This window comes from Colius striatus, chromosome 3 (assembly GCF_028858725.1).
Source record: "Colius striatus isolate bColStr4 chromosome 3, bColStr4.1.hap1, whole genome shotgun sequence".
Lineage (NCBI taxonomy): Eukaryota > Metazoa > Chordata > Aves > Coliiformes > Coliidae > Colius > Colius striatus.
In genome coordinates this window covers 69,627,424-69,654,005 of record NC_084761.1, presented here as the reverse complement: position 1 = coordinate 69,654,005, position 26,582 = coordinate 69,627,424, and the positions used below count along the sequence as shown (strand labels likewise).

The window sequence follows — 26,582 nt, the reverse complement described above, 5'->3', positions numbered from 1 at the left end:
TGTAATCATAGTGATAGGAACAACCAAGCAACAGCTAGGCAAGGTAGCTCTTCAGAAGCAAGTCACTAGAGTTTATTACCTCTTTTTGTGTTATAGAGCTACTTTTGCTTGGGACCTGCTGTCTGACCAACAATGACAGCAGTTCCCAAGCATTGGGACTAAGCACGAATGCAGGCTTTAAGTACACAGTCTGGCAGTGTATGCATCATCATCATCCACTTTGGATCCTAAAAGTAACATTTAGTCTTGAGTCTTCTAAGGAAAAATCAGTTGAGCTTCTCAATGTGCCTGTTAAAAACACCCCACTCCATGTTCTTCCAAGGAGGAAATATGTGAAGGAATAATGTAATTTTGGTAACAGAACGTGTCTGGATACCTCTCTTTTGAGAATGTTTACAGCTTTTGTGTAGAAGGCAAGAGAGAGAGAAAATCTATACACCAGGGCAGCTATGATGTCACTCTCATAAGTTAATTGCTGTGCTCATTTCCTTTGTAACTGTTTTTTTCCAGGTCCTCCCATTATTCTATGGGCAGTCGAGCTTTTTCCCATGACAGTATTTTTATACCCGATGGGAGAACAGAGAGTGAACAGGCCACTCAAGCAATGTCACAGGAGAACGTTTTAGGAAAAGTCAAAACTCTTCAGGTAAGAAATTTTAAGTGGGTAAAATATTTCAAATGTGGAGGAAAACGTTCTCCAGAATGTGTTATATGTGGATAAAGGTGAGTTGCTTTTTCAGTAACCTCAGGAGGTTTCTCTGCTGTGTAAGTAGTATGGCCAAAAGCCATGAAAATAATTTGGAGAATCTGTAGAAGATCTAAGAATTGGTTTTGAAAAGTACAGCAGTGATGCTGCAAGCAGATTGCAGAAATGTCTGCATCTTGTGGAACTCATTTGGACTGAACTCATGGTTTTGTTATGTCCTAGTATGTACACCTGAGACATAAGGATACACTACTGAGTGACAGAAAGTAAGGGTAGTGTTGGTGGCAGGAGATGGTATGCAGAGGGACACTTCCTTGCAAAGTTGATTTAATTAGCCTTTTATATATGTTAGATTTTTTTTTCTCCTTTTTCTCCCTGTCCTTTCAGCGATTCTCGTGGTTCTCATAATATGTTTACCTCTCCAAAGCAAACAGCAATAAGAAACCACATAAACAACACATCTGTTTGTTTGCTTCTAAAGAGCTTTACATGACCTACTTTCTTTTCCAGAATTCTATCCTATTAGGGTTCTAGCTGGTTTTTTTCTTTACTTCCTGTAGATCTGTGAGGTTCCCAGCTCTGTGCCTTTCTAGGCCTTGAATGAGATGTCCTGCACAAGCACGATTCCGTTTATTGCTCAGGATGCTGACATATCCTGTTAAGTGTTGAATTTTTAATGCTGTGCAGGTGCCATTACCCTGTAGCTCACTAGTAAAATACCATTGATTTCTTTTACCTCCAAAGTCTACCCATGGTCTATCTTTTCTGGTGAGTGAGAGATTATGCACGGTAGACAGGTCCGACCTTCAGGATGATCAGATAGAGCACCTGAACAGCGTTAACTGTGCTGACTGTGGATGAACTTTGAAGTAGAAACCACAGTAGGACAGCTCCAATTTCTCTGTGCTGGTTTTTCAGCTTGAATTTCCCTGGGTCAGATAGATTCAGTGCACGCTACTTTCCAGGCTAGAAACCATTATATTTTAAATGGTTGCTGACTTCAAGCAAAGATGTGAGGTAGCTGTACCTGTCTTGCAGAATCACAGCATGGTAGGGGTTGGAAGGGACCCAACACCCTGCTAAGGCAAGTCCAGCTTAATCAGGTCACACAGGAATGTGTCCAGGAGGGTTTTGAAAACCTCCAGAGGAGGAGACTCCACACTCTCTCTGGGCAGCCTGTCCCAGGGCTCCCTCACTCTCACAGGACAGAGGTTTCTCCTCATGTTCCAGTGGAACTTCCTGTGTTCCATCTTGTGCACATTTCCCCATGTCCTGTCACTGGGCACTGCAGAAAAGAAGACTGACCCCATCCCCTTGACATTCTTCCTTTAGGTATTTGTAAGTGTTGATAAGATCCCCCCTTGGTCTTCTCTTTTCTTGGCTACTGCACAGCCCAAAGTCTTGCAGTCTTTCCTCATAAGAGAAATGTTCCACTTCACTAATAATCTGTGTAGCCCTATGCTCAACTCATTGGAGTGTCCTTTGGATACAAGCTCACTGGTTTCTGCAGGGAGGTGTTGCCCTCCATGTCTATTGGATCTGTTGTCTTGGCGTTGGTACCTGAGCTTTTCTTTAAATAACTTTTCATTTTGTATGAGTGGCTTCTATAATTTCCAAACTCCAAAGACCTTAAAATTCTCAGTAGAAATTATTGTCCTCACTAAACGCAGAGACATGATAAAAAGTAGTTACTGCAGTTGCAAACAACCACCTTCACTAAGCAAATGATCACTCAAGAGAATTACAGCAAAAGCAGTCACCCTTGAAAGTAACAAAAAAATAGCCAGTGATACACTCTTGCTCGTGTAAACTCTGCATAAGCCCTTCTTTGGTGTGGTTACTGCTTGTATTTTAAGAGAGTGTTGTTTCAGCTGCCTGATGTCAAAAGTGTGATTACCTTCTGATTTAAAATTGAAGGACAGTATTACATTTTATCATTTTAATACAGCTGCAGCCCAGCTTGTAACAACATCCCTGATTCGGCTTTTCCCAATCTACTGATGATGGAGATGCACAGAGCAACTCATTCAGTCAGAAGGCGAATGCATAATATATTGTAGATAACATTTTAAACTATTTACATGTTTACACAGAAGTTGTAAATGAATCCAAATGTCTGTAGATTTTTTTTTTCATAACTCCATAGTACCTGCAAAACCTGCTGTGCAGCACATAACTGTCCCCATTTATCTAGCCATGATTTCTGCAACTGCTCCATGAGGTTTAGGACAAGATCATGCCAAAATCCAATTACACGTTTTTAGGTTGACCTTAGAGTTAAGTCCCAGATTTGACCAGTTATTTGGACCATCATTCCTGTCTGAAGGTTTTATGCACTCCATACTCCATCCTTTTTCTTCTGTAGTAGCATTCTAAAGGGAGACTGTATTTGTTGCATGAATTTGCAGTCACAGAAAAAACACTGATACTTGGTCTCCAGTTATCAGAAGCTTGTGTCTAATTTGAGAATCTTTTTCTGCAAGCTCACTCCCGCTGGGAATGTTGGTTTTTCTTCAGGTGGTGGAACAAGAGACAGTCATCTCTTCTGAAAGCACCTCACTCCTTAAAACTTAAAAACTCCTTAAAACTTATAGAATCATAGAATTGTTTCAACTGGAAGAGACCTTTAAGATCATCAAGTCCAACCTTTGTCCTAGCCCTAACAACCATACTCCTTAAAATTTGTGCCAGTTCCAGGCCCCGAATCATGGTTACACCACCAGCATTACTGTGGCTTTGTCCAGGCTTGTGTGTCACAGTGGAAGCACAACATCTCCAGTTTCCATTTGCCTGGCAAGATGCTCCTCAGTAATGAAACGTTGCCAGGATTCCATGCCCAGTGCTGGCTCTGATCTTGCTGTGTTCCAAATGGAGATCAAAAGCTCTGCGGATTTTAACCTTTTTCAGGATTTTTTAGTTGTGATACAGTGAACATATCAAGGGACCTGAAAAACTTAGATCTATTTTGGAAGAGGCTGTGCTTACAAGCTCAACTGAGAGCGTGGTTGAAAAGGGCTGTGAAATCAGAGTAGAAATGTAAGCCATTTCATACTGGTGGGGCTGGATCTCATTCTGCTGACCACCAAAGTTTTTCCCCCTTATCGCCTTGCGTTTCTGCTGGCTTTAGAGTGTTGCTAAACCCACAAAAAATGTATAGTGATGGAAAACTCTGTAGCAGCCTGGGCAGGTGGACAGTGTATGCACCGGTTCAGCTTCTTATTGTAGGCATTTTCTTTTTCTGATTACATGTGCAAGGTAAATGAGGTCTTTCTGCAGTAACTCTCGTTTCTTGTTATTGATTTTCAGATTGGCAGCATTCATCTTATCAGGCTTTCTATAAATGGATTTGGTGATGTGCAAAGGTTCTAGTGTGTGCTAAAGGTCAGGCTGAGAAAAGCCTGACTTGTTAACCTCCAGTGGCCTGTGTGTATCCTGAAGTTATTTTGTGTTGGCTCAAGCTACCTGTTGTTGTAAAAGCAGTCTTTTCCTTGTCTTTTGAATGTGCTGAGATTATCATTACCTAGTTTTTAATATCCACTGTAGAAAGCCAGCCTAAACCTGCTCCCACAAAGAGATGATATCAAGGCACTGGTGCTGAACCCATATAGTTTCTTGGGATCTGTTGCTTTATCTCTCATACAGGACTGTGAATGAGACACAGGAATGTTTAAAATCTAAGTCTAGCAGGGTATCAGAATAAACCCAGAAGAATCTCTGGGAGCTTGTTTTTACATCCTTCCCTTTCATAGGTTAACGTGGGGTTTTTTTCTGCTCTGGCACACCTCCCCCCTCTTCCTCACTGACCTTGGGGTCTGTGTGATTGTTTCTCTGCCATCTCACTCCTTCACTCCACTGCAGGTAGATTTTTCTGTCTTAAATGTTGTCTCAGAGACGCTACCCCCATCCTAATGGGCTCGGCCTTGGCTGGAGGAGGGTCAGACCTTTATCCAAGGAAGTCTGTAGCAGCTTCTCACAGGAGCCACCCTTGTAGCCTCTCCCTCATTACCAAAACCGTTCCACACAAATGAACAGAAGACAGATTTTGTTTCAGGCCCACAAAAACTATAGCAAGTAAAATGGAAACTTGTCTTGAGCATTAGTACCTTGATGTGTCTAAGCCATTATCTGCCTTTTGCTGAGACTATACTGTGGTGTAGCACTGCTGCTACCTCTGGAGGCAGGAGAACAGCTTGTCCTCCACCTCTTGCCTTCACTGAAAGTATCTTGTGTCATCTGACATCCATGAGGCTATGGCAGTTACCTGCAAGAAACAGTAAGGGTTGACTGTGGCAAATGGGTTATGGCATAGGAACTTCTGGGATATGTCTTTTGTTTAAACCAAACAAACCCTCTGCTCTGTAAATTTGTAAAACATTTACACAGATACGAATAACGATAAAATGTATCTTGGGAATACAGACTTCTTTGTCAAATTCTAAAAGGACTACTTTTTAAATTCACTGTTGCCTGGCTTTGTAATGATGAATTTCCACAATCATTTTCTTCCTGTCAAACCTAATAACTATTCAGTTTCAAATCCCATTTCTTTTAGTCATTTAATGTATGTTAGCTAATGGTGAAGCCGGTGTTTCCCTTACTCCACATTGCACATCTGTGTTCTACCATGCATTCCCATTGCTTCTGCTTGATATTGCCCAGATCTCAACAAGACTACAAAGTCATATGTTAAATCTCAAATATATTCTCTTTTAGCTTGATACTCTGCATTTTATAGATTCCAGAGTTAATTTTTACTGTGTGATTGCCCACCTTTGCATTTCTTACAATTTGTTTTTCTTGCCAGTATTTTCTAGTGCCACTTCAGCCTAATTGTTTTCTTCATATTTGACAACTTTTTTCACTTTATAAAGTGAATTTTTTCTTAATCATTCTAGCATTTCTGAGACAGATCTCCTTTTTTGCATCATCATATTAAGCCCTAGTAATGAGCTTCCTTTTTTCTTATTCATACCTGCTTTGCTTTTGGTATTCTGCAAGGAGAGATTCAGGTAACATGCCTCAGACTTCTCCAAAAAGTCTTACTGTAACTCATGAGCATCTGTAAGTGGTCCATTGCCACTATATACCAAAATCTTCATTTGCTTCTGGACTTGCTGCAAACACATGTCTCTAGTGATACATAAACAGTCTGCTTCTTTACCATTAATCTGTTTTGTGCTCTACCAGAATGTTTCCTAAAGTGTAATGCCCCAAACCTCATGCTCCTTCAGCAATGGAAAGTGGAATCCCTGCATCATATATCCAAAACACTTGTGGTAATACTTCTTATTTTCTGCCTTTTTGGTAGGTTTACATGGGATTTTTTTTACATCTAGTTTACTTTCTAAAGCCTTAAGCTATATCAATATAACTTCTTTCCTGATTCAGTTTATTCTCTCTTTGATTAAGAAAAAAAAAAGTTGCTTATGTGGGGTGTTTTGCTTGTTTAGATATGCTGCAGATTTTCCCGTTTAAATAAAGACGTGGACTCACCTCCATAGAAAGAACAATTACTTAAACTGTCTTTTCAGCCTAGAAAAGAAATGATAAGAGAATATGATGCAGATGCATGAAATAATGAGTGGGATTGAGAAAATGAATAGAGGACAATTATTCAGTCTTTCTCACAGCATGAGAAGAGCATGAGCATCAGCTGAAACTAGTAACACTTTCAAACCAAACCAAACATTTCTTTATTCATAGTTGGACTCTAGAACTCATTGTCATACAGCACTGTTATTCATTAAAAATTTGTAAAAGTTCAAAGAGCAGCCTAACAAACTCATAAAAGAGAATTTCTTAACTGGCTGTTGACTCAAAAAGTCTTCAGATGCCACGAAATTGTTGGAGTGTTTACAAGGAAAATCTCAGTACGAGGCAGTCCATGACCTTATATGTTCCCAAGGTGTTTGATTTTTAAGTCACTTTGAGAGACTGTACAGGTCTGGGCTACTCAGCTCAAGAGGGACAGAGAACTTCTGGAGAGAGTCCAGCGCAGGGCCACCAAGATGATCAGGGGACTGAAACATCTTTCATACAAGGAAAGGCTGCGGGAACTGGGGCTGTTTAGTCTGGAGATGAGACTGAGGGGAGATCTTAGTAACATTTATAAATATCTAAATGGTGGGTGTCAGGAGGTTGGGACATCCCTTTTTTCTATAGCAGCTAGCAACAGGACAAGGGGTAATGGGATGAAGCTGGAACACAAAAAGTTTCACTTAAATATAAGAAAAAACTATTTCACTGTGAGGGTGATGGAGCCCTGGCACAGGCTGCCCAGAGGGGTTGTGGAGTCTCCTTCCTTGGAGGTCTTCAGGACCTGCCTGGACATGTTCCTATACAACCTGATCTAGGTGAACCTGTTTCTGCATGGCGGTTGGACTAGATGATCTCTAAAGGTCCCTTCCAACCCCTACCATTCTGTGATTCTAAGTAGAATTTCAAGGGCATGTACACAGAAGAGGAGCCAAATTGGAATTGAAAGAGGAAATGTGCAGCCCGATGTGGGCTCTCTGCTGCTTAATATGGAAAGTTTGCTCTATGGCGTTTCCTATGCAGACACAAAGAGTGCTTTGAAAGTCTAAGATTTTGATTTGCTGCAGGTGCCCACAAATTCACAGCAATTTAACTTAGGAGTTATACTTAAGACTTATAATTTAACTCAGGAGTTGGATTTCTGAGGTTACTAATGGTAAGCTGGAGTAAAGATGTCAGTAAAATAGTATCACATTTTAGCAAACTGTTTTGTATGAAGTGAAAGTGGATCTGTGTCATGGTCCTATTACCAAGGAAGACTAAAAACTGGAAGGGTGCAGACTTCATTGTTTTGGTAAATTCCCAGTATTCCTGCGTCTTTATTAGGCGTGTGGTCCTGCCTCTTACCTCACCCTGAATGACACCACAGTGATAGCCACCTGGGTTGGGTGCGAATAGGCAAACACTCATGCACCTCTCAAATGTTACAGAAAAACATTTGGAGGTGACACAAACATGGTTTGGAGCACAGCTTGATGAACCTGGCAATGTGTCCTTGTGGCCAGGAAGGCCAATGGCATCTTGGGGGGTGCATTAGAAGGATTGTGGTTGGTAGGTCGAGAGAGGTTCTCCACCCCCTCTACTCTGCCCTTGTGAGACCACATCTGGAATATTGTGTCCAGTTCTAGGCCCCTCAAAAAAATGTAAAAGGGTGAGTGTCAGGGGAATGAAGCCAGGCTCTTCTCAATGATGTCCAATGATAGGACAAGGGGCAATGGCTATAAGCTGAAACACAAGAGGTTCCAAAGAAATACAAAGGAGACTGGAATGGACTGCCCAGACGCGTTGTTGAGTCTCCTTCTCTGGAAACATTCAAAACTCACCTGGATGAATTCCTGTGTGACCTACTCTAGGTGGTCCTGCTCTGGCAGGGAAGTTGGACTGGTCCCTTCCAACCCTTCAGATTCTGTGATTCTGTTCTGAAGCTTCCCTATGTGTGTGGTCCCCATGGTCGCTGTTTCATGGCGTAATTGTCATATGTGGTCGCTGTGCTGATGCAGAGCTGAGAATGGTTTGTGAGTCCTGTGGAAATACCTGCCCAGTGTCTGCAAACTAAGGGACAGGGAAAGCCCATTAGAGCTAAGGTGGGAAGCAGAAGTTGAAGGTGGGGAACATTCATCTCCTTTCTTTTGCTTCTAACTGACAGCTAGATTTCAGAGCAGGATGGGAATTTGTGTCTGCTAAATTACAAGTCTTCTTGCATAAACCCAAAGAGAGCAGAGTCATTTAACTGAGACCAATATCTGTCTCTGGAGATTTCTGAAAGGGTATTTAAACACATGACTGTGCATCGGTAGAAGAACAAAAGGTCATGCCTGCAACTTCTGATGACTAGCGTTGCAAACAGTCGTCCTTAAGCAACCATCATCTGCGTGCTGTCAGCACAGAAAATTCTCAAGTACAGAGGATTTCTAGTGGTGTGTTCAGAAATATGTGTCCAACTGAAACTTTTGAGAAATTTAAAGCAGGTGCTTCTTTTCAGGGTACATGGCCTCTTCTCATTGACCTTGCAGCTTAAATGAATGTTTCTCTCTATCTCTGGATTGGACTGCCTTGTGTGTTCTTCCAAGCAAAAGTTGTAGGATTTTTCTTCTTTCAGGGATGATACTTTTTTAGGGTTTTTATGATTGATCTGATAAGGAATTTATCTGCATAAATGTTTTCTGACAGAGGATAATGGCATTGTAGTTACAGTGTAAGGACATTTGTAAAAAGAACAAGGAACAGGTTTAACATTGCTCTGGGAAAGCAGTAAGAATGAATTTGCACAGTGGTAACGATAAGGTACTTGAGATTTTGACATTTGGTATTCAGCATCAGCTTTGGACATTAGAACACACTGAAAAGAAGTGGTTAGTGGAGAACTATTAGTGGTGGGTTTTCTTTAAGCTAAATTTGTTCCAAAAAGGATAATAAATAAATGATAGAAGAGCCTTCTGTCCTAGAAGGAATGTGAGGACTGTTAGAGTTTCTTTTTCAGTCTTCAAACTAATTTATGCAAATGAACCTTTAAAACTTTGAAGTAATATTTTAAAGACAACATACTGTGTGTAGTCCATAAATATTGAGGATAGTCTGCTTCCTGCAAATATTGAATTTAAATGTTTGTATGCACAAGTACACATTTTTACAGCAGAGCCCTCAAGCATACTTGATGACAGTTAAAAAGGCCATTCTTTTTTCAAGCACAGACCAGTCTCCACAATAGCTCCATCACCACACAACTCCCACTGTGCATTGCACACACACTACATTAAAGACTTGGTCAGAAGGTCAAGAGAATAACATACCATCCCTTCATCCAAAATGCACTGCAAGCAAATAGGGTTCTGTTCTCACTGTGGAACAGATGCACACCTTCTTAGTTTCTCAAATAGTTCCTCAGGTACTGCTGATGGTTGCAGTTTTCTGCCTGGGAGAACTGCTTGTATAGGACCATGACTTTAGGAAGAAGAAAGGATAAACCTCAAATTAGAAAACACATTACTAAATTAAAAAGCTGAAATTATTATCCTAAAACAATTTCCTACTAGAGTCAGAGAGAGGACCTGGAGGAACAGAGCAGAATAATTACAATCTTCACACTGTCTGATGCAGATCCATTTGGTCTCTCCAGCTCCCGTTTATGTAATGCAAATGGAAGATTTGTAGTCAGATAGTTGCACTGCTAACATGAAATCCTGGGAGGCCTTGGTGAAACTCCCAGTAATCTGGGTGGGAATAGACTCTGCCATTCAGAACTGCCCACTGTGCCAAAATGATGTGCTGGATGGGTTTCATCTCTTTCAGCCAAAATCTAAATGGGCACAAATAATGCGTATCTCGATGAGGAGACATTCTCATTTAATAACCTGATTGTGAGAAGTCTCCGCATGTACTTTTTGTCTTAATAGTTCAATACAGAAATCTGGGAATGTTCTGGCATAATATGGATAAGCTTTATATAAGAGTCTAGTCTACTGAGCAATGATGGCAAGCGAGACTGATCTGACCTGAATCCTTTTAGATGTCCATCCACTGGTACTAAGTGTATCTTCCCTTGCCAGCTGCCCACCTAAGCTGTGCTACTGATTCTGTGTAGGAGGAAAAATAAATCTTTGTTCTACATTCTACATGCTTCAGTCTTCTGCAGTTCTCAGCAGCAAACTCATGTCAGAGGTCTGTGTATGTACCTGACATTTCCACTGAACAGAAGGTGCAGTCAAATTGAGTGTTGCTGAGCTGTAGATGTTCACAATAATATGAGACAGAAATAGGAGATCCCCTGTGAAGAATTTTCTGTACATGAGGAGAAAGCAGAAAAATAACTCCACAGTCTCTTCCTTTCTAACTGAGAATAATTCCCTAAAATATTTCAAGAAGAAAATCTATACCTTGCTCTGTTTGCTCCTTCTAGATAATTTCTTCTAACTCTTCAGCAAAAAGCTCACATTCAAAGACTGTAGGGTATGTGTCTCTGCAGTAGCCAGGGCTGTAATTTATCTAATTCACTCTACCAGAAGACTATTGCTATGTGCTACTTGCTTTACTCAGCTTACATGTGATATAATTCAAGAGTATTTTCTTGTAACTGTGGAGAGAAGATTACTTCTACAGGGAAACTCTGTATGGTGGGAAAGCTCTTATATCCATTCATCTGCTGCATTTCCCCAGCACAAACTTCTTTGTGCAAAAGCAGTGATGTGACAGTGCACATGAGGGTGAGCCAGCATGAGTTTGTGTATTGTTCCTATGAGATGGAGCATCTGAAAGAGAGTGAGTTTCCCCTCCTTTGAGAATTTGCCTCTTCTAAGAAGGGGTTATGCCAAACCCTTAACATTTAAAACTTACAATTAATCATTTTACAATAATGATATCTTTAAGATCTACAGATACATGAGATACAGCATTTGGGGGCTGGAGGAGAAAAAGGTCATCTTTGGGGGCATTTTTAGTTTCTCAGTGTACACTTGGTTCATAATCTTGTTTCTTTCAAACAGCAAGGCTTCAGGATTAGGTTTTGCAAACAAAGTCTTAATCTAGGACACAGATTTTTAACAAAACAATGTTTCAAAATTCACAGTAAGTTTGCAGAAGTCGTCAACGCTGACGAGCTCATCATCCAAAACCAGAATTTATGCAGTAAATTTCTGACCTTGGTCATTTTGTGGGGACAAAGGAAAGGGAGTGCCCATCGTGTTACAGCAATGCGAAACTCAAGTTGATTGGGTATTTTTTTGTCCAGAGTCATATAAGTTGCCCGGAATGTTTCTGTGCAGCTTTCAGGTGGAAAAAGGGTGCATGCTAGACTTGGCTTATTTTCCTCATAATATTACTACTTTTTTGTGTTGTTTTTTCTTACTTTTCAGCAACAGTTGGCCAAGAATATAAAATTTGGGCAGCCTCCGCAAATGACAGTTCCTGTGAGGACAGTGGGAGAGGCAAATGCTAGTATAGAAGAGGATGTGTTGCTGAGTAGCCCCATGGAGATTGATACTCAGCAGGACACAGTGATCTCAGACAGTGGTAATAAAGTAAGTACTTTAAATCGATGTATTTCTGGCATTATAGCAGCACCAAACCTGTAAAGTTCACTGGGGCATAGCAGATGTCTCCAATGAGGTGTAGCTGAGCTGTTTTATGTAGGCTGCTTTATGTGGGCGGGTTGTCTCAGCTCATGCTCTTTGGACTGGTTAGAAGCATGTGCTTTTGGCATCCTGAGCCAGGTCCCACAGAATGATTGGTTGGAAGGTTTGCTCTGAGCTTCTGGCAGTGCAAACGCCGCTCACAGTGTAGCTAGAAGACAGGAAATTTTTCTGGGACGGAAAACGTCTTGACATATAGACTTCCCAACATGGAAAGCTGTGCACAGTGTCGAATGGCAAAAAGGATAATTATTCCATAATAAGAGGGATTCTGGAGCCTAAATCCATAAAATCCTGGGTCTTTGAGTAAATATCCATGCTTCTCATAGACAGGAGCCAAAGAAAGGGGAGAAACATTTTGACAATGCTCCCTAAATCCAAATGTCCAAGGTAATTCAAGTCATCATTCCAGTGATCCATGTTGACTTTTACAGCAGGAACTGTGGGCATTCAGGTGTCCTGAAGGGTCTCGTTCAAACAGTGAAGAAACACAGTAGGTGATGGAAGCTCTCTGGAAATCCTCTAAGGCAAGACTGGTTCTGTGTGTCACTGTAATGGCTGAAGTGAGTGCAGGGGACAGAGAGACTCTCTTCCCTGACTGGAGGAGGCTGTGTCTGGGAACTGGGGAGGGCACAGAACAGCCCACCATGCACCTACAGTCCTTTAGATCCTGGAGGGATGCTGAGGCATGATCCCGCCCTCATGCAAAAGGCCAAGGCACTAGATGTCCTCTGCAGCTCATACCTATATTCAGCCAAACACACAGAAGGGAGGTCTGTGGCTGAGATAGCCTGAATTCTTCACGAGTCTTCCAAGGGTCAACATACCTCTTCTGTGACTACTTCCTTCATCTCTGTGGTAGGATCTGTCTGGGAGCCAGGCTTTGGGTAGGGCCTACACACTTGTGCCTCCCTCTCTGCACTCTGGAAGAATCACAGAATCATAGAATGGTAGGGGTTGGAAGGGACCTTTAGAGATCATCTAGTCCAACCCCCCTGCAGAAGCAGGGTCACCTAGATCAGGTTGCATAGGAACATGTCCAGGCAGGTCTTGAAGACCTCCAAGGAAGGACTCCACAACCCCTGTGGGCAGCCTGTGCCACTGCTCCATAAAGCTAAGCCAAAGCAAAGTGTATTTTTCTGCTTCACAAATATACCCTTGTGAAGCAATCAATTAAGGTGAATCAAGAGCATCCTGCATGCCTCAGAGCACAAAGAGTGCAGTGGGACCGTTGACGGGTTTTGGCTCTGTACCTTGGTACTAGGTGAGACTCTGTGTCTGAGACCAACACACAGTCTCTGCAGACAGCCTTCTTTCTGCATCTTACAGGAGACTCAAATGTCACCTAATGACCTCCAGTTTGAAGGAGAAAATAATTCAAGCACTAAAACAACTCTAAAGCATTTTTTGTATGATAAGGAGAGATATAGTCCCTACCACCTACTTTTTAAAATATCAGTTTTTAAAACAAAATGAATGCCCCTCTGCATAATTCTTTTTCCAAATAACGTGGGAGCAAACATCCCTACCTGGAGGAGACTGGAGACACAAACAAACCATTGCTGCATGCACGGGGTCAGCCAGAGCACTCGGTACTTTTGTCTTCTCTTTCTGTACCCCATTCACTACTTTCTTTATCAGAGATTTCTGGCGCACGACCAGTGCACCAATGTGCCTGGTTTCTGCTCCAGTCTCTCCTGTTGGCTTCATAGCTCTGCTGTGTATTTATCTATGTAGGTCCTGGGGGGAAGAGAATAGCTTCTGTGAGGAGTTGGTGTCCAGGGCTGCACAGTGCTGCTTTACTTCAAATAAGGTTCCTGAGTCGCTTGTGTAACTTGGATCGGTAGCAAAAGTTCTGGCCTTCATTTAACCTGTAATCTGTAACGTTGATTTTTTAGGCTTTATGCTAACAGTCATGTGCACCTGGTGTAATGGGATCCCAGCATTCATTAGGCCGTGTTACCATTAGTAATACTGTGTTACCATTAAAATCAATTTTTCTGGGTGTGATGAATGCTGCTTCAACTCCTACTCCTTAAAAATCCACACCTGTGAGAGGGCTGTGAGAAGGACGGCAGCTAAGGACTCCTGGTGACTGATAGGCTTCAATTGCTCGAGGAGGGGTGGTTTGCTTTGTGAGGAGAAGAGTCCACAGGAACCTGGAGTTGAAGCTCCTTGCAGTAGAGGTAATGCCCCATCAGGTTCCTGTATTTTTTTCTTTAGGTGTAGGTCGGGAGAAAACAGTTATTAAGAACTGCTTGAAATCCTACAAAGCTATGCTTTTCATTTGGAACCTGGTTATCCCGTAACGGCAGCTTCGTTCTGCCTTTTGTAGTGTCTCATAGCAGTAGCTGCTTCTGTATAGACAGTAGTGATTCAAGAAGCAGTAAAGTGAAACTCATAGAATGTAGGGAATAAGAATTGCTCATTCCATATCTGTCCTGCAGTGACAGGAAACATGGTAAAAAATCCTACCCTAACATGTGTGATTTCACAAGTCCTTTGAACTGTATTTGTTAAATCTTTTACAGTTTAATATCTAGCTGTTGTAATCTTGTTTTTTAGTCCACTGATATTCCACATTTGTTGAGAACAATGACTTTGCCTGAAACAAGACATGAAATGGAAGAAAAGGTAAAAAACTCTTACACTTGGTTTGCACCAAGTTACTTTGCAATTTTAGTTACTAAAAGCTTGACAGATTTTGCTTTAATACATACTTTGTTGTTTCAAAGATTTTGTGGACATTGCACATTTTTGGGGCTAGTAAGTAACCAATAAGTAAGACTGAGAAATCTGTGAGAGCTGGTTGTAGGAAACGATGCGACTTAGTCTCTGCCAGTCTTGCGGCATTCCTGCATTTGATATATTAATCATGGAGCCATAATTTTCATAAGTACTTCTACTACTTTGTTATGCCTACATGTAATTCAATAAGCGTATGCAAAACATTCCATCAGCTTTTAAGTAATTGGTTCCCCGATTAGCATATGTTTAACCTCAGAAGATTACAAACCTGTCTTGAAAACAATGTATGTGACTTTCATTCCTTACAGAAAATGTTTTCTCTCCTCTTTTTTTTTTTCTGTCTTCTTTTTCCACTTGGATTGTGCTAAATACAAACCTCAGGAAGATAGCGCAGTGACTTAGGAGAGACACTGATAACAGACTCACTCTCGCTCGTCTAGACATACAGTTCCACTGTATTTATTCATGAGCGATGCCTCACTAAATCACTTTGCTTCTATTTGCACTTTCTGAACCCAAATATTTGAGGAAAAAAAGCAGCACAATCAAAGCCAGTATTTTATTTTCTTCTGTTCTTTGGAGAACTCCGCCTGACTGTGGAGGGAAGGTTTTCCTTCACTGTGCCAGCTGAGATCCAATACCATAGTCATCTCCCATGCAGATAGTACAGCTCTGTAGCTGTTCTGTTACAATGCTTAGATAAGTCCATCTGATTTCCTTTTTCATAAAGTGTATGATCTAAATTGTTTAAAGATGCAGGTATTTTTTTCCATGGTAAGCAAACTTTAAAATGTCTCAGCTTTGGAAGTTGCTTAAAACTGCCTCTGCCCTTCCCATTCCAAACAACTTCAGAGTGGAGCTAAACTGTGAAAAAAAACCCCTCAGTTAGAATAGTCTAAGTAATTTTTAAGTAAAAAGCATAAAAACATGTAGTACTGGAAAGAGGAAAATATTACAGCTGTAAGTTTTGATGTCTAAAGTTCATGACTTCTATAATTGAAAACTTCTCTATTAATAACTCCATTGAATTCAGAACTGCAAAGGCTTGTGTGTTATTTGTTTGTTTGTTTTAATTGAACAAATAGCTTAATAATAGCTTCTTGTGTTTGTGGTACAAACAGGTCACTCCAGTCAAATCATCTCGGCCAAAAAGACAATTTTCCTGTTCTGGCACAATTGAAACAATCAATTTGGATGCAGTTCCCCAGGCTGTTGCTCGTTTGGACAACAGTGCAGCTAAGCACAAGCTGGCAGTGAAGCCAAAAAAGCAGAGGATGTCAAGAAAGCACAAGAGATTAACGAAGGTATTGATTCGCTGGTCAAACAAAGGAGGGGGTTTGCTTTTGAAGCTGGGTACAAGATAACCATAACTGAGTGCACCAGGAGTAGCTATAGGCAGAGGATTAACCTGTTTGAGGTAGCTAATCAAAGCTTCTCCAACAAATCTCATATCTTCAAGTCAAAACAAAATGCATCCTTCTTTCATTTTGTCTTGAAATCAAGATAGAGACCTAAAGATGAAACCCAAGCTGGAGACAAGGTGAAAAGAAGTTTTAATGTAGCCAGTTGAGACAAATGCTGCTTAAGCCTGAAGCGCTTCCTGAAGTGAATTTTACATTTGGACTACTTTCTGAGTCTACTTTTTCTGGTAAAAAAAACAAAGGTCATAAAGGTCTGAAGGATGTCTGCCACTGTTAGTACTGCTCTGGTATAGCTGATCAAAGTGCAAGATTTGGTTGGGAAAGAAACTAGAGTCTCTAAAACTGGCCTGCGTTCTGACAGTGACGGCATCATTGTCTGGTAAGAAACACTAAGACTTAAGTCCCACAGCTCTTGCTACAGCTGTGGAGTGAGTTAGCAAATTCCAGCTTTATTCACTTACTGCATCCTGACATCTTACTAGTGCTTGTAGATGGATCAAGACTATTCAGCCCTAATACAGGGTTCACGAAAGGCCACTGCCCTTTCTTCCACACCACTGTCCTTGCATTTAACACTCTTGCAATGAAGATATTAAGTTTAAACCTCTTGTTTATACAGACTGTTTAAGTGGAGCCAAACGATGGCTAAACAAGTGATTGCTAGACAGGGCATTGGCTAAGCTGCTTGCCTCACAGAAAGTGCTGGGAATCACTCTTCAGGTGCAGCTTATCTTCAAACCATGTCTGTGAAGAAGATCTGCATTCAGTTTCTTGCAGGTATTGCACCCACACGCCAGGGCTGTGGGGCAAGCACAGAGAAGAGAGCCAGTCAGCAGCTGGCACACACCTCAATGCAGTGCAGTGTAGTATTAATGGGGAGCTCTAGGTTCTCTGTCTGTGCATGGTCCTACAGTTTCTGCAATAGAGCTAGAGTCCCAGCATAGCCAATGAGGAGAAAATCCTGGTTAGGATTTGTGAAAAGCAACCAAATTCTGTTTCCCTGAGCACTGTTCTTTCCTGGCTAGCACTGCAGAGCTCTTTTCTGCAGGCAACAGCTTCTGTCTCTGCAAGTAACAGCTAAATTTGCCATGAAAGAACTGGCAAAACAATGCCCTTCAGCAAGTGCTAATTATTTCAGGCTTAAAGGATGGAGTTCTAAGTATATGAAGAAGTATATGAAGGTATATGAAACTTGTGCTCTGTTCCTTGGCCTCCTGTAAATTTGAAATGGCAGCTCTCAGTCTGGATTAGTTCCTGTAAGCCAAGTGGTGATTCAATATTTAGCGTTATGCTGTTATCACTGTTGGAATGCTTCCTTTTTTTCTTTTAAAGGCTACCATCCAAGTAGGTGAGAGCCATGGGGTTTATGGTGATGTGTCCCACACATTAGGATGGGTGTGTTGGCTCTGGATCTAAATCATTGTTTCAAAAAAAAAGTTATTCTGCATTTGCAAGTGATTGATTTTTCACTGTGAAGAATTACAAACCAATACAGGCAGTATTCAGTAATTCCAAACTTTTCTCCCAATTTTAGGGATCACAAAGTTTAACTATAACAGAATTTGAGCCAGATGACCTAGATACCGAGCTGTGTGGAGACAGATACCCAGGTTATAATGGACACATCATAGCAGACAAACTAATCCAGAACAGAGATGAGCACAAGCAGCTTCAGATGGCAGAGGAGAAAAGAATTGAAGATCATTGGGGGATCTTTGAGGCTGAGAGGATAAGGCAGATCGTAGAAATGGAAGAACAAAGAGAAATGGAAGAACAAAGGTGCCAAGAACTTGAGCAGATGCAGAAAGAGCAGGAGAGAAAGCGTGAAGAAGAGAGGAGACAGCATCTCCTTGAAGGAGGGACATCTTTGAAAACAGAAGAGCAGACATGCCATAAAGAGGAGAGAAGACTGCTGGAAGCTGAACAGAGGCAAGAGCTGGAGGAACAGAGGCACCTGGAACTGGAGAAGCAGAATCAAAAGGAGGTGGAGGAGCAACAGGGACAAGAGCTGGAGGAGCAGAAGCAGGAATGGAAGGAGCAGCAGAGACAAGAGCTGGAGGAGCAGAAGCAGGAATGGAAGGAGCAGCAGAGACAAGAGCTGGAGGAGCAGAAGCAGGAATGGAAGGAGCAGCAGAGAAAAGAGCTGGAGGAGCAGAAGCAGGAATGGAAGGAGCAGCAGAGACAAGAGCTGGAGGAGCAGAAGCAGGAATGGAAGGAGCAGCAGAGACAAGAGCTGGAGGAGCAGAAGCAGGAATGGAAGGAGCAACAGAGACAAGAGCTGGAGGAGTGCAAGTACTTGGAACGGGAGGAGGACCAGAGACGAGAGCTGGGGAAGCAGAAGCCCCAGGAACAGGAGGAGCACCACAGACAGGAGCTGGAGAAGCTGAAGCCCCAGGAACAGGAGGAGGACCAGAGACGAGAGCTGGAGAAGCAGAAGCACCTGGAATGTGAAGAACAAAGGCCTCAGAAGTTAGAGGAGCAGAAGCATCAGGAATGGGAAGAGCAGAGTCACAAGGAACAGGAAAAGCAACAGAGACGAGAGCTGGAGGAGAAGAGGCTAGAGCTGGAAGGATTAAGGCAAAACAAGATTGAAAAACAGTGTCAAGAGGAAGAAGAAAGAAATTGGCAGGAGGAACAAGAAGAGCTCAAGGAACAAAATAAGGAAGAAAAACAAAGACGGGAACTAGAAGAGAAAGAGCTTCAAGAAGCTGAAATAAAACTGAAGCAGGAGAAAGAAGCTGAGAGGCTCAAACAACAAAAGAAACAGGAGGACCAACAGCAGAGCTTGAAGGAGAAAGGAGAAAAGACAGAGAAGGAACAAGCACAGCAAGTAATAGATAAGAAAAAGAAATGGGAAGAGCAGAGAAAGCACAAGCTCACAAAACAAATGCACTTGGAAAGCACAGACTGTATGCCACAAGATGAACTGAAGCTGCAAAAGAAGCAAAATGAACAAGAATGGAATAAGCTGGAAGAGCAGAAGATAGACACAGAAGGACAAGATCTTCAGCAAAACCAACAAATCAAATCCTTGGAACAGCAACAGGACAAGGATCAGTTGTGTTCTGGAGGGACTGATGATAGGCATCTGGTAGAGGAGAAGCTGCAAGAGGAATCAAGATCCCAAAAACTCAAACAGCCAGAAAAAGGGAATAAAACAGCAGAAGACATCCTAGCCCAGAAACTGAAGAGAGAAGTTGAGGCTCAGGAACAGAAGCGGCTAGGGGAAGAACTTCGGTGGCAAGAGGTAGATGAAAGACAAACTGCATCTAGACCCTTCACATTTCAAGTGTCTTCTGGAGATAAACAGATCATATTTCAGAAAGTAAATTTGAGTCCAGTGATGCCTGTCAAAGGAGCAGGGCTCTCTTCTCCAGCCATCAAAGACTGCAGGATGCACACTGCCAGCAAGGGCTCTCATACCCTCCCGGCATCCGTGTGTGTGCCCCATACAGCCATCTTGGTTACTGGAGCACAGCTGTGTGGCACAGCAGTTAACCTGAACCAGATAAAGGACACAGCTTGTAAATCCTTACTTGGCTTGACAGAGGAGAGAAAGAATGTGGATATTCCTTCACCAGAGAAGGCCCAGAAAAAAACCCAGGGTGCCAAACCCAGCAGCAGTAAAATGAAATACGCACAGGAGACGTTGCACAGCCAGGCCGTGCTGGCCGAGTGGGCCTCGATCCGCTCCAGGATCCTCAAGAATGCAGAGAACAGCAAATACAATGAGAGAGACCGAGTGAGCGTCTGCAGACACAGCGACGACTGGACACCCCGAGGACGGGGTGCTCCCCATGGCAACTTGAGGAAAACCCTCTCTGCCAATGCAAAGTTCTCAATAACACCAGCATGGCAGAAATTTTCAGAAGCTTCAAAAAGCAGTTTGGATGCTGAGAACGTAAGTGTGGCAAAAGGCAACGAAACGGTTCCTTTGGAGAGAATCACTGGCTCGTCTGCTGATTTGAAGGAGGATGTGACTTCCACTTCTAAGGATAACTCGGCTGAAAAGGCTAAGGAAAAAATGGAAAGCCGTAGTGAAATGACAGACAACACAGAAGGCTGTAAATTTGCAAAAGACCTTCCATCTTTCCTTGTTCCAAGTTTTCCACATTCTCCGGGTAAAGAATCACCCCAGCCAGAACCTCCTAGTGCTCTGGAAAGTCAGCAGAATAACAGCACCAAAAAAGTGGATAAACCAGCACCCAATGGAGAAGAAAATGTTTCTCCTTTTGGGATAAAGTTACGAAGAACAAACTACTCTTTGCGTTTCCATTATGATCAGCAGGCAGAGCAGAGGAAAAAGAAAAGGTACAGTGCAGGAGATAGTTTTGATGGTGTGCCCGACCCCCTGGTTACAGCTGAAGGTGAGAAAGAATCCTCTGTTTTTGCTCCACAAGAGAGTACCTCCCCTGGCACAGGGAGAACGAACGTCCCTGGTAATGTCAAAGACTCAAAAGACTCTTCGGTTACTGTGGTGGAAATTTCACAACCAACAGGCACACCAGTGGTCCCCCCAGCCCCCGTCCAGAGTGCTCTAACCCCTCGTGAGAAACCCATGTCCAAGTCACCAGTCCCACAGAAACCTGCTTTAGCTCCAAAGCCCGCCAGCCAGACCCCACCGTCATCTCCTCTCTCTAAAATGAACAGATCAAACCTAGCTGATATGCTGGGGCAGAGGCTGGTTAAAGCCGAATCAGAATGTGGCTGGAGAAAAGAAGAGAGAGCAAGTGCAGTGCACCCTGCACCATCCAGTGAATACAAAAATGAAGAGGAGGAAGTCAGAGAAAAGAAGTCTTTTTTCCCATCTTTAAGTATTCCATGGAGAGAAAAAAATGAGAAGAAGCCCGAGCCATTAAAGAAAGGTATGTGTTTTTCAAAGGTCATTTAGTAACAGTCTGTGTTTCCAAAATGAGATACTGGAGGTCCAGAGGAAGATACTTGGTCTTAAGCCTTGATTTTTCCATGGCATGTTATTTGTGAGGTACCACTACTTTGCTTACACTTGTCTGAATGAATGGGACTTGCCATCCCCACAGTTCAATTCAGGAAAACACCAACTCAGCATGACCAGTGTGACCTGCTTAAAGTCAATTTCAAGGAGGTAACTGAGGTGTGGGTGTCTTCCTTGGTGGAGATATTACCTCATTAGTCAGAAGAGGGACTCTGTATTTCCATGTGTAATGGTGTCATCAGAGGGAGTCATTTTTATAATTTACATAATACTGTTTCTGGTTTTTAGGGGAATATTATCTAGCTTTAAAACCGCTACGGTCTAGGTCCACTTACAGTGCCTATCCTGGGCAAATTCTCTGTCTAACCCAGTATCGCTGGGCACAGGAGTCTGCATTCCAGAGGCACTCGTCAGTAGCAGAAACAATTACAGTAGCTATAGCAGCTCTTCAGAGGAGAGTTGAAGGCCCCTGTGTCCTGAAATAGTATTCTGTACAAGAGGAAAAATTACCCTTTCAGTGTAAGGACACTCAGAAGAGTGAGGCAGGAATTCAGCATTTAATTGGGAAATCCTGATTTTTTTTCCATTCTTTAATTTTGCAAGCATCAGGACACTTCTAAAACCATATCTCAGTGAAATTACTGCTTAGTTTTTTACAATTTTTTTACGCTTTTCCCCTTCACATCCATTTTTAAATGAGGATTTATGGAAACTCCTTGGAGGCAGAGCTGCCAACCTGGGAGAGGAAGAGCCAGGCCAGTTGAGGGTTTGTGTGCCCACTGAGCTCTGCAGGAGCACCACTACAGCCCAGTTACTGCTCCATGCCACTCACAGCTCTATGCTGGGTGCTGGGTACAGAATGTCCAATGCTCACACCTCAAGATTTGACATAAAGCCCTGAAGGTGTGTGAATGGCGCGACTTCAATGGGCTGAGCCACTTCCGATTTGGCACCAGGCACAGAAGTCGGATGGGTTTGCCTGAGACGAGAGATGATGTGCATTACTCAACCAATTCTTGTCATGTTTTCTTTCAGAAAAGCCCGTCCTCCAGAGCAGGCACTCTTTAGATGGCTCGAAGTTGATGGAAAAAGTTGAAGCTTCCCAGCCGCTTTGGATTACGTTAGCACTGCAAAAGCAGAAGGGGTTCCGTGAGCAGCAAGCTACGAGGGAAGAGAGGAGGCAGGCCAGAGAGGCGAAGCAAGCAGAGAGGCTGGCTAAAGAAAATGTAAGCAGTCTTTTGAAACCTGCCTATTACAAATACTGATGCCATAATTATAAGTGTTAGCTGGTTCTGCTATGTGAAGGAAATTACTTCTTTGTGTTTGTAAGGTTTCAATAAAAGCAAAAGTGACAGTAGTGAGTAAAAAGTAGGCTACAGGTTTCAAGTTCCCTTTTGCAAAACTGAGACCTCCAGGAGGAAGGACAGTGCAATAGAGGGCCAATTTTAGTGTAAACTCTGATGCCTTAATATCAGGTGGGAGTTAATGGAAATCACAGGGACAACTACCGTGCAGGTGATAGAAGAGAAAAATTGTAAGCAACACGGGTTTTGAAAGCTTGAGTAAACAAAATGTTAAGCCTTAATGCTTGGGGAAGGACAGATACTCATTTAACAGTGAATATAGTGAATATAGTTAGTGAATTTGATTTTATTTTTACTGTAACATGTATTATTTTGCTAAAATGTGGACAAATTGAAGAAATGAACTGTCACGTGAAACATCCAAATGCCTAAAGCAAGCGCTAAATTCAAGTATCACTGTGGTTTTCTGTTAGTAAGGAAAACGCTTCTGCTTACAGTATAGAAGTGGTGCTACACAAATATCAGAAAACAGTGATGCTGTAGGTAGAAACCACAGATGGTAAAAGGGAGATTATGTGGATAACTAAGTGTATTTTGATGTTTGTTATGAGACTCATTCTGGAGACGTGCATAATTACAGACGTAGATAACTGGTTAAAGGAGGGAGCAGTGGGTGTGAAGTTGCTCACAGATGCACACTGTATTTCAGTGCTGTATTTAACAGGTAGGGCTGGCAGTTCATTATTTTGAACTAAAATGGCAACATGACAAATTTAACTTTGGGGTTTTTTTTTCCTACAGTCTCTAATAACTCTTTGATCCTTTGCCAGAAAGGAATGTTAAGGAATGCTGGTGAATGAAAGCATCAAGTGTGACATCTCTTTCTTGTAGCCATTACCTGACAGACTTTCTCATTTAGCAGTTTTCCTTCTCTGTTCCAGGTTGCTGTAAGCAATCAGTCAGATAATAAAGGTAGCAGCAGCAAACCAAGCACATTGCAGAAATCTACAACTCAAGAAGGGGAGAAGAAAATTGAGACTTCTGTGTCAAGACTAGAGAGAAGAGAGCAACTAAAAAAGTCAAACACCCTTCCAACTTCTGTGACAGGTACAGTGACAGATTCAGATTTACTCTAGAAGTACTGCACTTCAGAAGGGGTATGGCATGTTTTTGAGAAAGTGAAAGAATGGGTTTTTTTCCCCCTCGTGTATTACCCCTAGAATTACAAATGCACTTACTTTCAGCACAGACCAACACCACTTCTCCCAGTCTCACGTGCTGGCCATTACGCTGGAAGTACATAATTTCAACAGGTTTTTACCACGTTCCTCAGGTTATTAAGTTTACACTATTGCATTTCCTTAGAATTGCTCCAGTTTAAGTTAAGAAAATGAGGCTGTCTCCCCAAGCCACATATATTTAGAACATGACTAATGCACATTAAGGGGATTTGATTTACTGTAAATTGCAATTGCAGTACTGTTTTTGCCTTTAGGTTGGGGGTTAGCGCAGAGGAGGAATGGTGCTTATACAAAGTGTGTTTGTGTAGGAAATGAAGCATATTGTGTTCCCACGCCTCCAGGTTTGCCAAAGAGAAATACTCACCCCAGAATATTTGGACTGAGTATTCTTATTTCGTTAAAAAAGGCAAAATCAAATCACTTCAATTGAAAGTAGCTTGTCTCTTTGAATTTACGACTTCTCCCTCACAGTCAGGTATTTGGTATGGAAAGTTGGAACCTACAACTTCATCTGTCACTTCAGTTAAGCCCAATATTCAAAAGGCAGGCACCTGAAAACAAATACTTCCCCCAAGGGCATAATATTTGGGGCGGTATAAGGTGATTGTTGAAACAGAGACTTGTCTAATCTTTCTCTAGCCAACATTAGTTCTAGGCAAAAGGTTCTGGAGAAGAGTACAGACAGGTGTTGAGGAAACCTTTTTACAAGTTGAACAGTAAATAGCGTGACCTTCTTTAAAAGCAAATCCATGTGTTGGCTGGATCTATTCAGTAGCCCTGGCTACTGTTCAGAGCCAAGAACGAGGAAATGCAACTGCTGAAAGCTGTGAGGTTAATTTGTTTATCTGATCTCTAACAGTAAAGGCTAAAACAGTGCTGCTCCTACGTTACAGACTGTTTGAAGCTGAACAACTCCTATTCATGCCCGTATTTGATTGATTCAGCAGCTGTATGTCCCCACTGCAGTCCTTCCAACCCAAACCATTCTAAGATCTCATACAGATGGCTCAAAACTTTCCTGCTCCCTGTGAGCCAAACTGGCTTTGGAGGTAGGCAGCTGCAGCAGCTTTACAGCGTTCCTGACAACCTGTACAAGGGCTCTACTGCAGCCCTACCAGGAAGAATTCAGTAGTGTGATGTAACTCTGTGCATGGTCAATTCTAGCAGAAGTCAAACTCTAGCACAGTAGATGATGACAAATTAAAGCAAAGAAGGGCCAAAACCCAATTTACCCCTGGTCTGCCTGCCTGCAGTAAAATGAGAATTTCAGGAGGAAATTGAAGAATTACCAATTTTGAGTTAGCTGTAGTGAAAGCAGAGAACTGTGTTGGCCCTAAAGGAAACAGTGACTGGACTTCTGTGTGATTAATGGCTACATTTGGAGGCAGGCAGCCATTATCAATTGCACAAATGTACCATATGCAAGTTCTTATTTATTATGGATGATGACAATGATTTGGGGATCCCACAATTAGGAGAGCATTTCTGGCAAAAGTCAGGACTAAAACATGTTTCAAATAAAAGTTTGCCGAGTCTTCCTCTAAGAACATTAAAAAAAAACTACCCAAAACTTGAAGGAGTTGCTGTATTTCAGACTTGCACTTGAGTCTTGTACAACAGGAACTGATAAGCGGTTATAACCTTTAAAATAGCAAAAATTATCATAACCTTTCAAATAATTAGTTTTTCAAAGTATCTGTCTCCAGCAGTAGCTGCTGCTACTGTTCACTCACCCAGAGCTAAAAATACATGATTAAAGATGTAATAAAAAGAGAAAGAAACATTTTTTTTGCCATCCATGCCATTGTAAAGCTTTTTAAAACGTTCAAAACCTGAAACTCAAATGCAGCTAAAAGTAATTTGGATGGAATCTGAACATTTAACAAAATAGCTTTTTGTTTCATAAAATATAACATGTGTAAGGTTATTTAGTGAGGAGTTATTTTGTAACTTAAGATTTTCAGTTACTCTGTAGGTAACTCATTAGGACTGGTTCTACCAGGGCTGTCTTCAACCACGTTCATTTACTGTCCCACCCGACTTCCACAATGTACTTCTACATTTCTGCACTGCAGTTGCTGGTAAAAATCAACACATTTTCTTGCTGAAACAGTTGTTTGTCTTAAATATACTACTTTAAAGAAAATGTGACAAACAGCTATTGGAGAAAGCTGGTTCATTCCTTCTTCAGGGTAGTCTCATGGGAGTGGTTAGCTGAGGCAGGAAACTGCAGGGCTGCTTTCTTCTCAGTGCTTATTTAAGAACTCTCCTCTGAAGAAGGAACCTAAATCCTACTGAATACAATTTGGTTACATGCGTTCAGCAGCTGCATTACCAAAGAGAAAAAAACCCCTCCCTCTTTATTTCCCACTGTTTGCTACATTACAGATGTAATGAAATAGTGCATGTAAAGAAGCGGAGTAGCAAATTGGAAATGTTTTCTCTGGATCTCATGGAGACTGAGTTACATTACTTGGAGTCACCTCTGAAAAAGGAAACTTGGCTCCTTCTAACGTGATTATTTTGCAAATAGAATAAAAAGTAAGATTTAACTGAAAGTGGTGGAAATAAGTATGAAGTCTTCTGTGAAGAACATCTTCACAGAAAAGAAAGTCTCTGGAATCCTGCAATAAAGCACAGGGTTCAAACTAACGTTTGTTTCTCTTCCCTTCCCCACCCCATCAAAAAACAGTGGAAATTTCGGATTCTGTTCCAACAACCCCGCTGGCAAAGGAGGTGGCCAAGAGATTCTCCACACCTGATGCTAACCCTGTGTCAACAGAACCTGCCTGGCTTGCGTTAGCCAAGAGGAAAGCAAAAGCCTGGAGTGACTGTCCACAGATCATCAAGTAAACTGTACAATTACATCTCTGTTGCTGACTATTAATTGCTTTCTTTTTATTTATTCAGCTTTTTACACATGGCAAAAGTGAAAGTGCATGTATTGAAGGACCGAAAACTGAACTGACTACCATTTTGCTCTAGCTCACTGTAAAGTCTACTCAAGTCATATATTCCATTGCTTTGACAAAATAGCTAAGTAAGGTCA

The 26,582-nt window shown here is 41.9% G+C and overlaps 1 protein-coding gene across 1 annotated transcript; it reads left to right on the top strand.

Annotated features, from left to right (window-relative positions):
• The first annotated feature begins 526 nt into the window (after positions 1–526).
• CRACD (capping protein inhibiting regulator of actin dynamics) lies at positions 527–26,582 on the top strand. Its single transcript, XM_061992574.1, has 9 exons — positions 527–646; positions 11,590–11,754; positions 14,431–14,499; positions 15,735–15,917; positions 17,569–18,320; positions 18,450–20,899; positions 22,024–22,214; positions 23,234–23,399; positions 26,226–26,582. The coding sequence occupies exons 1-9, from the start codon at positions 527–529 to the stop codon at positions 26,384–26,386; spliced, it is 4,257 nt and encodes a 1,418-aa protein (XP_061848558.1). The 3' UTR covers positions 26,387–26,582.

Excerpts from the sequence above, each read along its gene's own strand:
- CRACD (XM_061992574.1), top strand. The coding sequence starts at position 527 with ATGGGCAGTCGAGCTTTTTCCCATGACAGTATTTTTATACCCGATGGG. Across the intron at positions 15,918-17,568 it reads AGCACAAGAGATTAACGAAG|GGATCACAAAGTTTAACTAT; the intron begins GTATTGATTCGC and ends TCCCAATTTTAG. Across the intron at positions 22,215-23,233 it reads AGAGGCTGGCTAAAGAAAAT|GTTGCTGTAAGCAATCAGTC; the intron begins GTAAGCAGTCTT and ends TCTCTGTTCCAG.